The sequence below is a fragment of the Prionailurus bengalensis genome, chromosome C1, assembly GCF_016509475.1.
Source record: "Prionailurus bengalensis isolate Pbe53 chromosome C1, Fcat_Pben_1.1_paternal_pri, whole genome shotgun sequence".
In the NCBI taxonomy this organism is placed as follows: Eukaryota; Metazoa; Chordata; class Mammalia; order Carnivora; family Felidae; genus Prionailurus; species Prionailurus bengalensis.
In genome coordinates, this window is record NC_057345.1 from 203,719,187 (window position 1) to 203,734,993 (window position 15,807).

Here is a 15,807-nt window from a genome sequence, read left to right on the forward strand (position 1 = left end):
ACCCCTACTTCTTCCTTTCTAATTTGCATGCATTTCATTTCTTTTTCTTGCCCAAGTTCTTTTGCTAGAACTTCTAGTATTATGTTGGGCAGAAGTGGTGAGAGAAGGCATCCTTGCCTTGTTCCTTATCTTAAAGGAAAACCTTTGAGTTTCCCACTGCTGAGTATGTGAATTGTGTGTTTTTCATACATGGCCTTTTAGGTTGAGGTAGTTTCTACTCTTAGTTTGTTGAGTGTTTTTGTCATGAAAGGGTTTTGAATTTTATCAAAGCCTTCTTCTGCATGCAGAAGATCATGTGTTTTTTTTTTCCTTCATTCACTCTCGGTGTATTACATTGATTTTTCATATCCTGAACCATCCTTGCATTCCAGAAATAAATCCCACTTGGTCATGGTATATAACCCTTTTATTGTGCTGTAAAATTCTGTCTGGCAGTATTCTGCTGGGGATTTTTATATCAATATTCATCAGAGATACTAGTATACCATCTAGTAATATTATTTTATAATTGTTAATGGCAAACCCTGGGAAGATTTAGTGCTCACCTGTATGAAGTCTGTTTTGATGGACTGCATCTAGAAACAACCTCATTTCCTCTGCATCCTTACTTGGTACTTTGTCAATAGACAAGAAGCTATTATCTTGTAGAGTTAACATTAAGCGGCTTTGTTTCGCTCCACTTGGTCGAAGCACCACATTTTTAATGTTATGACTTAGCTAACCAACACAAAAGGAAAATTACATTATTAAAAATGCACAATAAAGTAAAATAAATTGTATAAGGAGCACTTTACTTCATACTTTCTAAGTTACATTTCTTAAGTCTTTCCCATATTAATTTTAGGGTTTTTTCCCACCAACCAAAAAGAGTTCCCATTTCTTGATACACTTAAAGATTTCACTTTCAGGAGAGGCAAACACCTCCTATTAAAACTTATTTTACAAAGTAATCCTAGAATTCTTGATTTTATGACAGGGAATTGAATATTTTCGCATATAGTTATAAAGCTATAAAAGCTAGTGAGTTAACAATGAACAGAGCCTAGGTGGATATACCAGCACTACTCTAGAAAGCCACATTATGTTAGAGGCTTTCTTTTTCTCTCTTCCTTTTCTTAAATAAAAGCTTATAAAATATCCGACAATTGGTTTAGGTAGCTGTAATGTAAAAGGATACATTAATCCAAACTATAATCTTCAAAAGAATTCCACCTCTCAAAAACATGGCAAAATAAAATTTACCAATTTGAGACGTCTTTTTTCTTTCAAATATATATTTTAAGATTTTATTTTTAAGTAATCTCTACACCAACATGGGGCTCAAACTTACAATCCTAAGATCAAGAGTTCCATGCTCTACTACTGAACCAGCCAGACACCCCCATCTTTCGTTTCTAATTATCTAAGCAGGTTCATTTAACTTTCTTTCAATCATGAAGATCATGAGTACTCTGGAAACCCTCGTAGCTTACTTCTTCCACTCCCCAGAATGGTCCAGTAATTTGTCCTATAATTTTCCAGACTCTGGATATGTGCTATGAAGTGATAACATTTATTTACTCTTGGATGAAATTTTTCCAAGACTAAATTAATAAGTCTTCCAGTTTATTACCTAAGTAATTCTTGCCAAATAGGCATCCTTATTCTCTAATGTTCTCCCTCAGCAGGCACATACAAAGGTTTCAAAAGCTGCCTTTTGCTGAAGATATACCCTTTGAATAGCAGAAAAATGTAATAGTATTTCATAATTTTTTAAAACTAGAATTGATCTTTGTCAATTTTTACATAAGATTAAAAATATAATTTTACCAGACTTCATTTATATTCAAATTTTATATAATATATATACATACACACACACACACAAATATATATATACATAAAAGCTTCCTACTAGGTCTTAAACTCATGTCCTTCAGTAAAAATCCTATCATAAGGGGCACCTAAGTGGATCAGTCGGTTAGTGTCCGACTCTTGATTTCAGCTCAGGTCATCATCTCAGGGTTCATGGCATCGAGCCCTGCATCAGATCCTTGCTAACAATGCATAGCCTGCTTGGGATATTCATTCATTCTCTCTCTCTCTCTCTCTCTCTCTGCCCACCCCCCACCCGCTCACACTCGCACACCCTCTCTCTCCCAAAATAAATAAAAACAATTCTATCATAGAACACAATAAACAGTTTCAGAGGCTTTAACTCTGAAATATTTAAACAAGGAGTTTAACATGCAAAAAAAGAGATCACTTAAAACCATTATTTCAGTCCACATACTACTTTTTAAAAATCAAAGTTAACTACAAAAGGGGAAAGTTTGTTCGTTAACAAACAGGATGAGAATAATCTGAATTTGATGTCTCTAACAAGTGAAAATCCTATTAGCCCCGCAATTTTCGTTATTTCCCATATGGTGAGGCCTTCCAGCTTTAAGCTGAAGTACTCTATTGAAGCATTCCAGTACTCTGTTGAGGCCTTCCAGACCTCTCTGCTGGAGCTCCAGTCCTGTTTACCTAATGCCTACTAGATACCAATATCTGAACGTCTGACGCCTACAACAACTCATCTCTCCCCTCCCCACCCCAGTTCTTCCCCTCTGCTCCCTACCAAGACATGAAAGGGACTACCATCCACTCAGAAATCTGGGAATCTCCCCAGGGTCTTTTCTTGCTTCTATTGACTTTTCCTTTGATTAGGACCTTCATTCCTCACCTAAACTCCCACAATGACCTCCCATGTCTTTATTCTCCCACTATCTCTTGTAATAAACTCATCTGCCTAGCCCCTAAATGAATTTGAACTTGAGATTCTTGGCTTCTTAGAATTTAAGCTCCTCTTAGTATGACAAACAAGATACTTCAAGATCTGGTTTCTATCTAGCTCTTCAGCCTCTACTTCTGCTACTCATTCCTTACTGTCTGTTTATTTTAAAATACTTTTCTGGTTCCCTGAGTGTTGATTCACATTTGCATGTGTTTGTCCATGTATAGAAATCACCTCCGCCCTACCTCCACTTGTTTGGCAAACTCCTATTTACCATCTAAATGCTCAGGGCACAAACCATTCTCTTCTTTGTGTTTACTTCAGTGTGTCTGGAATATTTTTACATCTGAAAATGCATTTGATTATGCTTAAGTTTGAGAAGAAAAACAACTCATTCAGCTCTGTATTAATAGCCCTTAATACAGTATCCACCACATTAATCTGTAGGTGGTTAACAAATGAATGCTGAATGCAAATTGATCTAGAACTGAGATGAGGCCGGAATAACAAGCAGAATCTTCATGCTCCTAAAGACGTAAGTTTGCTTAAACATTTAAGTATTTACTCACTGCTAATTTGGGCTGAAAAACTGAATCTCCATTTGAAAAGGAATCATTTCATTGAGATGAACAATTAGTAGATATACATTTGTGGGAGAAACTACCACTGTTTCTATTACCCATGTTACCACCTCCAATCTATTTAAGAATATCTTTAATACACTAAATCATAAGCAATTTATTTTCACAGTTCAAAAGCAAACAGGAATGCAAATTTTATCCCAGGTCTAGGGTTCTCAAGCATAATATTTCATAAATTATTATTCAATAGAGTACTTCAGCTTAAATGAATATTATACTTTTGTATTATGTAATTAACAAATACAGAATTTTAAAGTGCAGAAAATGTTAAGACATTATTTTCTTAAATTTAAATCATAACAAGATGAGTAATTCAGGATAAAAAGTATAGAAGTAAAACAAAATTTACTATTTTCTGCAGTGATGAAATAATGAAATTCTTCAAAAGTTTACAGCTAGAAGAAAACAGCTGTAAATATGACTTCGAATAATCATCCTTGAATGGTCCATACTATAACCTTTGGTAAGACTATTTGGGAAGTAGACATTTGGTTTTAGAAGATACTGATGAGTTCTCTTAGAAGCTAATACTAAATAGTGATGAATCTATCATATTATGCTAAGGAAAAAAAAGGAATAACTAAAGTTATCCTAATGTGGTTTTCAGAATAGCTTAGAAATAGTATCCAAACCCAGTTCCTCTCAGCTTCCTCCCAGTTTTCTTTTCAATAATGGTGACTACTTCCCGCTCCTTATTCTACACCATCAACAATGCTGTTGAATCATTTATAAAAGATATACACAGAACTATCAGTGTCCTAGAAATAAAAAAGAAATATTAACCTAGGAGGAGGGCTACCACTATACTTACTATTGTACAGGGAAGCTACTCGCTACAGGGTGTGAGTCAAGATCTATTCCACATCAAAATCTGGTAATACCTGAAATATCCTTGGAATTCCTCCAGTATTGTAGTGAACTACCAGGCTGACTTTATTCTCTTTTTCCACAATTTCAAAGGATCCTTCTTTCCATTTTGTAATTCCGGTCTGCATACTTCGAATTCTGATAGGACCGTGAATCTTCAGAGGAGACATACTTTCTTTAAAAATAAATTGCTTCTAGCCAAATTAAAAAGCAAAAATACACCTGACAGATTCTAAGGAAGAAAAATAAAATAGTAAGTTACAATTTATTAAGAGTGATTAAAATAAGAGTCACTTAAAAGAGAGCATTTAATAAACCATCTTTTACGTCCTCTTCTCTGTTTCAGTAAACCACTTTTTATTAAGCAACCTCAAAGGCCTTGATTAGCTAGCTGGTAAGCAGAAGAAAGACAACTAAAGCAGTCACTGAGTTCAGTGACTGAGTCTACCTACATTTTATTTCTTCTCTACCACATTCCCTTCTTTGCCATGTGTCCAGTATCTGTGCCCTAGCAGTGCCTGAATTTTGCATTTGGCACCATTAACAACCACATTGCTGCCACTAAAGGCATGTCAATCAGGAATACTAAATTGTCAATGTGACTGCTCACAGCAATATGACCAACTTTTACCGTCCTTCATGAATGTGAAAGGGTCTTGAATTTCAAATGTAAGTAAAAAAAATATTTTCAGTCAGCTGACTCCATTTCTTAGAATGGAGTTCCTCTGAAAATATCAAATCATATCATAAAACAATTCCTTCTACCAATCAGTAGTCTAAGCATATCCACAGGTATAGACATTAGATGAATAAAAAAATTGTAAGAATAATCAAATGAGTTTAACCTTCAGAATTATATTGAGAAAATAATTTATTCTTTAGGCAAAAGAAACACACACTAAAAACCTCTCTTCCTAAGAACCACCTACCATTTGTTTAATATTACCATAAAGCGGAAAGAATCTTTATCAATTTTATCTTTGACAAATACTCAAATTTCTGAAAGAACTTCTACTTAAAAATTGCTTACAGCAATAACAGAATATCTAAAACTTTCAAACTAGCTTACCAAATGTCAGCAAGTAAACACAACTGTAATAGTAAAGAATGTTAGTGTTATGTATTATCTACATGTATGTACACACATACACACAATCATCTAAAATTAAAACAAATTTTATGTATACTGTTTTCAAATCTCTAAAAACATTGCTAATACAGATTCTTGCTTATAATTTAAGAAATTAAAAATCATCATACTTTGCCTAAACAACTCAACTGGAAAAGCTTTAAAAAAAAGAAAAAGTAGTATACAAAGGAAAAACACAGGAGGCCTAGATATCAGGAGCCAGCTGTCACTAATTTATAACTTACCTTTCTAACCATTAGTTTTCTCAACTGTAAATAGGAATAGCAAATGCTATAGCTTTGCAAAACTAAATGAAATAACATACATTAGGCACTGAACAGACAAAAGCTTTAATATGAATGGAATTAGTGTGCACTTTCTGTATTTATTCCTTGCCCACAACACCTCTTTCTTGAAAGACTTCAGATAAATAAGCTGTTAAAAGGGGCCAAAGTCAACCGCCTATAGGAGTCATGCAGGTGACATGACTTAAGCAGGCAAACTCTGAAAACTGCTACTGAAATCTAGCCAATTTTACCATGTAGAATTAGTGAACCCAGCTACTTGCCTGATCATCTAACTTTTCAAGAAAACGAGCTCCAAATGTTTATGTAAAACTGCCCATTGTAAATTGTGGGCAATGAATTAAAATTTATTTTTAAAAGCTACAAATCAAGCAAAACCCACCTACAGGTAGGATACAGGCAAGATAGAGCCTGGAGGGCCTCTAGTTAAAGGCTTCTAGGTAGTATATACCAAATAACAGAACAAAATTTCAAAAGAGATGTGAAAACACTTTGAATAGTTAAAAGGTGTTATGCATTTTAAGTCCTCCATTATTATTCACTCACCTCACCAAAATTTTTGAATGCCTACTGTGGTCAGATTTAGATAGTGTAATTTGGTAGGTACGTGAATCCATCAGAGTAACAGAGTCCTGCTACTGTTTACAGACCTGTTAACATGGCACTGCTCAAAGTAGTAACTACAGAATTTTGGACCAGCAATGTGTGTTTGTAATACTTTTTTTTTTCTTTTGCAATTAATAATTTGGTGCTTCATTGTTTGGACAGGTCCTTGAGACTTTCTTCCACTAGGCTCTCAACACTGCCAAGAATACATGACCCCTCTCCTACCCCAGTTGCCCTTGCCAGAAACATGAGAGTTATCTTTGACTTCTCTCTTGACGATTATTGGTATTGCATTGGAAATGGAAGACCACAGTAGAGTCCTGTCAAGTCTATCACCATACACCTTCCAGACATCTTTATGATGAACTGTAGATCAAATCACATCACTCTTCTCCTTAATATCATTCAACAGCTCCCCATTGCCCTCACAATAAAATCTAGACTCATTAACATGACATAAACACCCTTCATGATCCAGGCCCTATTTACCTCTCTATCCCCACTAGCCCACCAAATCCATCCATCTGAATTTATAATTTCCCCCCAAAAACTATGCCAGTGTACTTCTGCATACACTGTGGTCTATCTCTGAAGGATTTTCATGTATTCTCTCCATGCCCCCACAACCCCACTTAATTTCTCTTGGCTATAAAATCAAGGCTTAGCTTAGATGTTATCCTCTTTAAGAAGCCTTTCCCAGCTACCTTTCACTTTTTCTCTCAGCTCACATCCACAGAGACAGTTTCATGCTTCTGTATTTTCCTGTTATATATGTTGTGCTTACTACTAGTGTAACATTTGTCACATTGTATCACAAATTGTTCACTTCTTTGTCTCTATCTAGATTTTGCTATTTGAAGATAAGGAATATATTTTTTAATCTCAGCATCCCCATTTTGACAGTGTCTGACACACAAGAAACAAAATGATTAAGAATGAACAAATCAGCACTAACAATTTTATTCAATTTGCTGTTAATATATACAGAAACAGAGGGGCACCCAGGTGGCTCAGTCGGTTGAGCTTCCCACTTTGGCTCAAGTCATGATGTCATGTTTTGTGAGTTCAAGTCCCACACTGGGCTCACTGCTCTCAGCACAGAGACTTCTTCAGATCCTCTGTTTTCCTCTCTCTGGCACGTACTCTCTGTTTTCCTCCCGCACTGGCACGCACATGTGTGCTCTCTCAAAAATAAACATTAAGAATATATATACACATATATGTGTACATATATATATATACACACAACAGCAGACACTGGAACCATAAATCCCTCTTATGTGACCAATATAGGATTATATTTACTAAGCTCTTTATAAGTATCACTATGCAGTGGACGACATACAAGTCATCTTTTGAACACTGCATGTAAGTCTTTTCTACTGGCACCTGAACTTCACTAAATGCAAAGCTGTCCTCACATCTCACCAAGATTCAATGAGAAAAAATCATTTGTGGAAGAACAAAATTAATATGCAATTACAGAATACATTAAAACAAAAACATTAGTAAACTTGCCTAAACTAGGATTCATATTGTTCATTCCTCAATGGAGAAACTCCATCTTCAGAGTTCTGTCAAATTCCCTTACCTTTCCTTATATGTCATTATGGATCAGGGTACCAAATTGAAAGAGAATAATACAAAACCCCATTATCTTAGCGCTTTCTTCACAGACCAAAAGTAAGGTCAATGACCCTGAATTCCTCCAACAAATTTTTAAAAATTAACACTATTTAACAAAATTGGAAGTGTAGATTTCAAAGTTCACTAAAGCATATGAAAAATTAAAAAAAAAAAAAACCTTTACTGTTATTTCTGTTTCTCTCTATACAATTTCTCCCTATACAATTCTAAAACATTTTGATGCAGTTTGGATTAAGTACATGAAATTTTACTTCAGATATTGAACATTTCCTTAACCATTTCTACTAGCCATCTCTCCTTCCTCTAAGGAAAAGAAAAAAACAACACCCTGACAAAGTACAGGATGTAAAATTTGCAGAACCAACAAAACTTTTCTTTAATACCTCAATTTAGTCCATTCCCAGGTCTTGCACTAAACAAATTACCAATATCTACTTTTGTACATTCATCATAGTATCAAGGTTTGCCCTATTCTGTTAAGAGGAAAAAAACTAAGTTTCTTTTTCAGTATGTAGCACTAATCAGTAACAGTTAAACTTTCTATGAATGTAGGACAATGAGGTTTCTTTGAACTCTATAATGCTAATTCCCTATCAAAGGAATATTGGTAAGACAAGGTATAACAAAAACAAATTATTCTTTAAGCATGTCCAAAGAGATTTCTCTTTCCCTAACTTTTTTCACAATTATTAAAATTACTGGTTCAACTTTGAGAATTCTATGAAACTCAATCAATAATATTGGCAAAAATGTTTCTGTACCCTGTACACTTATTTACATGCACATATTTTAGGTACTGCTTTGAAAACATCTTCTCTTTAAAATTTTTTTAATGTTTATTTATTTTTGAGAGAGAGAGAGAGAGAGTGAGGAAGGGGCGGAGACAACAGAATCTGAAGGAGGTTCCAGGCTCTGAGCCGTCAGCACAGAGCCCAACGTGGGGCTCAAACCCACGAACGGTGAGATCATGACCGAGCTGAAGTCGGATGCTTAACCGACTGAGCCACCCAGGTGCCCCTGCTTTAAAAACATCTTTATCTAGAGGGTGTTCTGTGGTAAAGAAAGCATGCTAAAACATAAAACCACTACTATAAAATAAAAGAAAGAAAACTGTTAATTCCTGCCAATTTGCATACTCTTGGAAACACACATCCAAAATAAAAACATTACTTACTTTTCAGTGACTTTTACTGAAAAACCCTATGTAATAACAATTCACCTTTATTCTGATCCTTGTGCCAAAGGCAATGCACTCTTCTTGGGGAACTACTCATATTCTGCAGCTATGCCCGTTCTCCGGAAGCCATCACCTCAGCTAAAGAAAATATAAGTGTGCCTTTTTAAAAGAATCCAATTTACGAAGTTAAAATTAAAAAAAGAAAGCAATCATTTATACAAAAAGATAAACTCTTTTTGATTATTTAAAAACAACGTATCTTACTGAAAACATTTAAAATGTAACACTCAAGATACACACATATACACACAATCAAAATGAGGGACTTCAAGGCCTACACCTTATCAATTTGTGTCTTGGGATATTTCTCTCTGCTACATTTTGAAACTAAGAAGGCAGTGAAAAAGAGTATATTCTTTGTTTACTTTATAAACATTGTTACATAATGATGCCCAAAGTCTCAAAATACCATTTCCATGATGTGTTGATACACATTTTGAAAGGTGAGTAAATCTGGAGTTTTTACTTTTCTTACAAAACTAACTTCATGGGTTTGTTTCTCAAATTTAGGCTCTCTAAGCCTCAACGTCCCCTGAAGTTCTACCCAAACATCTTTCACGATCTCCTTGAACGCTAGCTACAGTACCAACTGTAAATTCATTTGCTCCCTTACTAAAAAATGATTGAGCCACTTTAATTTGATGGCACCATGGTAAGAATACAAAATGAAGATGATACAATTCATGCCCTCATTAAGAGGCTCCCAGACTTCTCTACATATTCCTTCTATAGTCATTTAGGCAAAAAAATTTAGAATCAGCTTTACCCTCAATCTCACTCATCTAAAACCCAGCCTTTTCATAGCTGCTATCCTAATTCAGAAACTCCTCATTCTGCCATCACTCTCACCTAATATTTATTATGCAACACTTACTAACCATAGTGCTAAGTGCCACGCATGAATTATCTTATTTAATTTTCACAATAATCTTAAAGGCAAGGATTATTATCTCTATTTTACAGATGAGGAAACTGAGGCTTAGAGAGAGAATTTATCCAAGGATACAGATTCATTAAGAGACAAAACAAAGTCTAACACCAAAACCCATGTGTTTTTTTTTTAATTTTTTTTTAATTTTTTTTCAACTTTTTTTTTATTTATTTTTGGGACAGAGAGAGACAGAGCATGAACGGGGGAGGGGCAGAGAGAGAGGGAGACACAGAATCGGAAACAGGCTCCAGGCTCCGAGCCATCAGCCCAGAGCCCGACGCGGGGCTCGAACCCACGGACCGCAAGATCGTGACCCGGCTGAAGTCGGACGCTCAACCGACTACGCCACCCAGGCGCCCCTTAATTTTTTTTTTTTTTTAACGTTTATTTATTTTTGAGACAGAGAGAGACAGAGCATGAACAGGGGAGGAGCAGAGAGAGAGGGAGACACAGAATCTGAAGCAGGCTCCAGGCTCTGAGCTGTCAGCCCAGAGCCCGACGCGGGGCTTGAACCCACGGACCGTGAGATCATGACCTGAGCCGAAGTCGGACGCTTAACCTACCGAGCCACCCAGGCGCCCCAAAACCCATGTTTTTAACCACTATCACAATGCATCCTCATCAATGATTTGCAGCAACAATCACTTTTCAGTCTCCATTGTCTCAGGATTTCTCCATCCAATGAATCCTCTACTCTATAAATACCCTTTGTAAAGAACTACTCTTTATTTCTTAACAAGTAAAGCATGCACTATTTGTCTCCTTAACTTTCTCCTGGGGCGGGGGGGGGGGGGGGGGGGGGGGGGAGGCGTGCAAGGAACCTGTCTTACCTTCTTTTGTACTAGAACAAATACAAGCACTTAGTAAGTGCTAAATATTTACTATTGATGTCAATTCCCTATCATACATTTTTTGTAAATTTTATTCTACCATGGTAAGAATACTTAATATGGTAACAAAACAAAGTGTACAATATGATATTGTTAACTATGGGTACAACATTGTACAGCGTATCTCTAGAATGGCTTGTCTTCATCTTGCTTAACTGAAACTTTCTCCCAAACATTAACGGCTCATCACTAAGTATAAAATAAATCCAAATGTTTTTCTGTATCTGGTACTCATATGCTTCCTGTATTTATTTCCTATTTTTCAACACAAATACTGCTCTACACAAATTATTAAATTTTAGTATTTTCTCCCACATCCACCACTAACTTACTTAAATATGGAATTTTCCTTTAGTTTTTGGAAACCTCATACCCTCCAGTCTCATAGTTTAACCTGCTGTTAAAATATATAAACCACTTCTAAGAGCTTTCTTTCCTAAAAAGATCTATAAAACAAATGCACAGAGATAAAATTAATGTGTGACTAAAAGACAGAAGTTGACCTAAAGTTTATCTCCAACTCAGAGTCTAAAATCTGAATGATTTTATAACCTAAGAATGAGTAAAATCATCCACAGCTGGAAAACTCTTGGGTTTTTTTCTTTTGTGTCCCTGAATTTGCCTGAAGAGTGAAAAGGTGCTTGTCATCAGATGACAAGGTATAAGTAAGCTGGTGCTTCTGAAAGACCAGATGGTTCCTAAAACAAGCTCCAGTTTACTTATTCACTCGAATTCTTGAGAAATAGAAATGAAATACCTCCTAGCATATGTTCTAATAAAAGACAGGCTTTAAATAATCACACAATATATAATTACAAGTTCTAAAAAGTGATACAAATATAAAGCACAAGGCATGATGAGACATTATAATAGGGTACCTGATTTAAGACTTGGGGATAGAGGGTAGAAAGCATCAAGCAAAAGTTAGGTTAATACTGAAGAAAGACTTAATTGGGGATGGTCATGCTCGAACAAACCAGGCAACTACAACAGCATGTGCAAGGGCCCTGTAGTGGAAAACAACTTGGTGTGACTAAGGAAATGAAAAGTAATGTAGCTAGAGTTTAGTGAGAAAGAGGAGGCTAGAGCAAGATGAAGCTGGTGAAGCTGGAAAAAATCAAATTATACAGAATCCTGTAGACCACAGGGATTTTTAATTTTACCCTAAATTTAATAAACATTTAGTGACAGGAAATCCACAGAAGAGTTTTAAGCAGAGAAACAACATGTCACTGTTGAATGCAGAAGTGATATGGTTTATTTGGGTTCAGAGAGGAGAGCAAAAGAAGGAAGAATGAAAGAAAATAGGGCAGACAAGAGAATACTGAAATGATTCAGCTTATAACAATTACAATAACAATACTTATTAGCTATTTATTGTGTCATGTGCCATTTAATTTTCAGAACAATACAATAAGGTGATTATTATTCCTATTTTACAGATGAGAATACAGGGAACCAGTGACATTAAGTCCAAGTGAAAGAAGATTGTGGCTTGAGGGGTGCCTGGGTGGCTCAGACGGTTGAGCCTATGACTTTGGCTCAGATCATCATCTTGCAGCTAGTGGGTTCGAGCCCCGTGTTGGGCTCTGTGCTGACAGCTCAGAGCCTGGAGCCTGATTTGGATTCTGAGTCTCCCTCTCTCTCTGCCCCTCCCCCACTCATGTTCTGTCTCTGTCTCTCTCTCTCAAAAATAATAAATGTTAAAAAAAATTTTTAAGATCGTGCCTTGAACTGGAAAAGTGATACTGAAGATGTACAGAAATAGACTCGGACAGGGGCGCCTGGGTGGCGCAGTAGGTTAAGCGTCCGACTTCAGCCAGGTCACGATCTCGCGATCCGTGAGTTCGAGCCCCGCGTCAGGCTCTGGGCTGATGGCTCGGAGCCTGGAGCCTGTTTCCGATTCTGTGTCTCCCTCTCTCTCTGCCCCTCCCCCGTTCATGCTCTGTCTCTCTCTGTCCCAAAAATAAATTTAAAAAAATTGAAAAAAAAAATTAAAAAAAAAAAAAAAAGAAATAGACTCGGACATACAGATGACCCTTGAACATAGGTTTGAAATGCACGGACCTATGTATACATGGATTTTTTTTGATAAGCACGGTACTGTAAGTGTATTTTCTCTTTCTTACGATTTTCTTAATAACATTTCTTTTGTCTAACTTTATTCTAAGAATACAGTATGTAATGAACACAGCATACAGAATATGTACTAACATTATGCTATTAGCATTCCACTCAACAGTAAGCTATTAGTAGTTAGGTTTTGGAGAAGTCAAAAGTTACACATGGATTTCCAGCTGGAAGGAGTCAGTGCCCTCCACCCTTGCATTGTCCAAGGGTCAACTGTATTGGATATAGAATAAATAGAACTTAAAGATTCATGGGATGAAAGTCAAGAATGGATCTCAAGTTTCTAGCTTATGTAAGTGAATAAGTAATATGCCGTTAATGAAATGGCATACTGAAAGACAAAGAATTTGGGGAATGGAGATCAAGACTTTGGTTTTAGATATATTATATTTGAAATTCCTAAGAAAAAAATCCAGTGGAGATATCAAGCAATTGGTTATTTAGATCTTGAACTGAAAATAAAGGGAAAAGCCTAGAAGTTAAAATTCTTAATCATCAATATATAGATGGAATATAAAGCTTACGGCAGAAGAGGTGAATAAGACCCTAGCACTAAACCCAGATATTCCATTTCACTCCATCGAACATCTCTCACTAATCATAGATTACTCCGATGTCACCAGGCTTTTTAGTCCTCATTCTGTTGAATTCAACAGAATTCAACACTACTGATTGCTTCTTTCATCTCGTTTACAAAAGACTTGTCCTCCTCCATACGGTTATTAAACACCAAGAATCCCTCAGTGCTCTACCCTAGGTGCATTTTTTTTTCCAGTACTACACTCTCCATAGGCAATTTCATCCCTATCCATAGCTCCAGTTAACTATCAACACGGCAGGTGACATATATACATTAATTCACATATTCTGCCCAGAACTCTCCTCTGAGCTCCAACCCAGTATATCCAACTGCCTCCTTGACACCCTGTCTTAGACATCTTGTACAGTTAGAGACTTGTAGACTTGTCAGATACTGCCACCCCAAAAAGGCATTTACCCAGAGCCAAAATGTTGAAAAGGATTACCACAAAACCACTACAGGCCAACTCTCCAGAACACAGGATTTTGTTATCAATGATCATTTCCTTTCATGGATCAAGACCTAAAATAGGTAAACCTGACAACCTGATCTGATAGCTAGAAGATGGAGAGCAACCAAATGCACGACAAAAATACAATTCATGTCTTTTAGCGAGAGATGGTTAGCAGAGAGAAGATGAAGAATGGTCAAGAGTGAACGTCCAAGGCCTGATGGGTGTACGGCAACGGAAGTCACCTGAAGAGACAGCAGGCCCTGCTAAGGGGCGAGTGGCGGACGACGACAGCCCCCAGCGAAAAGGGGCCAGGTTTGGATTGCGGAGGAAGAGCGTGACAGTAAAGACCGGGTCAAAGGAGAGGAAAAGCCTGGAGGGGAACCCAAGAGGAGTACCTGTGAGGCCCAGGGAGCGTCCTGGGGGTGGGGGTGAGCTAAACAGCAGCGGGGCGAACTCCAGAAGAGTGAACGCCGAGTGGGCGGACCGCAGGGGGCGGGGGGAGGAGGGACCTGGGGAAAACGGCTCAGTTGAGAAGCTCGCCGCCGGGCCCGCCTTACCTGTGCTTGCGGGTCCGGAGCCCTGCAGTAGCCTGCCGGAAGCACAGAGTCCGCGCGGAGGGGGAGGAGCCGGGGGGAAGGAAGGAAGGGACACCAGGCACGAAGGAGAGGGGCCGCTCGCTCCCCCTACTCAGGGAGAGCGGCTGATGGCGGGAACTGTGACCACACGCAAACACGCACGCACGCACGCACACTCGACGCGACCAGACGAGGCGCGTGCGTGCAACCCTGCAAACTCCGCCTTTCCTACGCCTTCGCCCCGCCCTAGCACGGAGCGAAGTCTGGCCGAGACAGTCCCGCCCCCGCCTGAAGTAGCACGCATGCGCACTTCCCACTTCAAGCACTTTGGACTTTCCGTCATTTCCCCTCCTACACAGCCCAGTTGGGCATGCGCACTGCTTGTCCTCCGAGACGGCCAGGCTTTTCCCGCCCTTCCCTGGCCTCCGGAGGAGAGTCAGAGTTCACGCTCCTCTCTGGGGATACCTGCTCGAAGCCAGAGGATGCGGGGACTAGTAGGTGGCGGACGTCCTTCTGGCCAAGAATCTTAAGGGGCGAAGGACAGACTTTGGGACTATTAACTCCACCAAGAGCCAGGAGGCGGGAAGAGGTGTGTGGGCGGGGTCAGGGGTGAAGGGTCACAGGGCTGCGAAGGGGGCGGAGCGAGCCGGAGGCGGATGGCGGCTGCGGCGGCTCTTCATCTTTGGCGGCAGAGTCACTGAAGCGGGGACGCGGGTCAGGAGCGTCCGGCAGTGGGAGAAGAGCGGCGGCCGCTCTCAACATGCACAGCCTGGCGACGGCTGCGGTGAGTGGCTGGGCGTTCCTGCCTGGGCCCAGACCCCGTCCTTAGCCCGGCTTTTCGGCCTCCTCTCCCAGGTCCCCGTGTCGGGCCCGGTGTCCCAGCTCCTCCTGCCCTCAGTCTGCGAGGCCCGGGCCCTTCCCTCTTGGCGCCTTCACTCTGGTGGAGCCGGCCCCCACTTTCCTCTCCGGTCGGCTCTCGCAGCCTCCTGCGCCGCGTATCGCGTTCTTTTCCGGCCCCGGGGCCTGGTCCCGCGCCGGAGCGCCTCCCTCGCGGCCG

At 38.9% G+C, this 15,807-nt stretch overlaps 2 protein-coding genes across 6 annotated transcripts in view; one reads left to right on the plus strand and one right to left on the minus strand.

Annotated features, from left to right (window-relative positions):
* The window catches only part of USP37 (ubiquitin specific peptidase 37), a 100,290-nt gene extending 85,312 nt beyond the window's left edge, over positions 1-14,978 (minus strand). For 2 of the 3 annotated variants that reach the window (XM_043577820.1, XM_043577818.1), the window contains exons 1-4: positions 14,733-14,978; positions 9,128-9,268; positions 4,281-4,498; positions 546-717 (exon numbers count right to left, since the gene is read on the minus strand). In XM_043577820.1, coding sequence (XP_043433755.1) covers positions 546-717; positions 4,281-4,436 — 328 coding nt within the window. In that variant the 5' untranslated portion in view covers positions 4,437-4,498; positions 9,128-9,268; positions 14,733-14,978. The remainder of the gene's footprint in view (positions 1-545; positions 718-4,280; positions 4,499-9,127; positions 9,269-14,732) is intronic. The other variant, XM_043577819.1, reaches the window with a different exon arrangement.
* A 113-nt stretch (positions 14,979-15,091) lies between these two features.
* CNOT9 (CCR4-NOT transcription complex subunit 9) overlaps positions 15,092-15,807 on the plus strand; it is a 32,023-nt gene continuing 31,307 nt past the window's right edge. For 2 of the 3 annotated variants that reach the window (XM_043577822.1, XM_043577823.1), the window contains exon 1: positions 15,106-15,339. In XM_043577822.1, coding sequence (XP_043433757.1) covers positions 15,121-15,339 — 219 coding nt within the window. In that variant the 5' untranslated portion in view covers positions 15,106-15,120. Of the gene's footprint in view, positions 15,535-15,807 lie in introns of all 3 variants that reach the window. The other variant, XM_043577824.1, reaches the window with a different exon arrangement.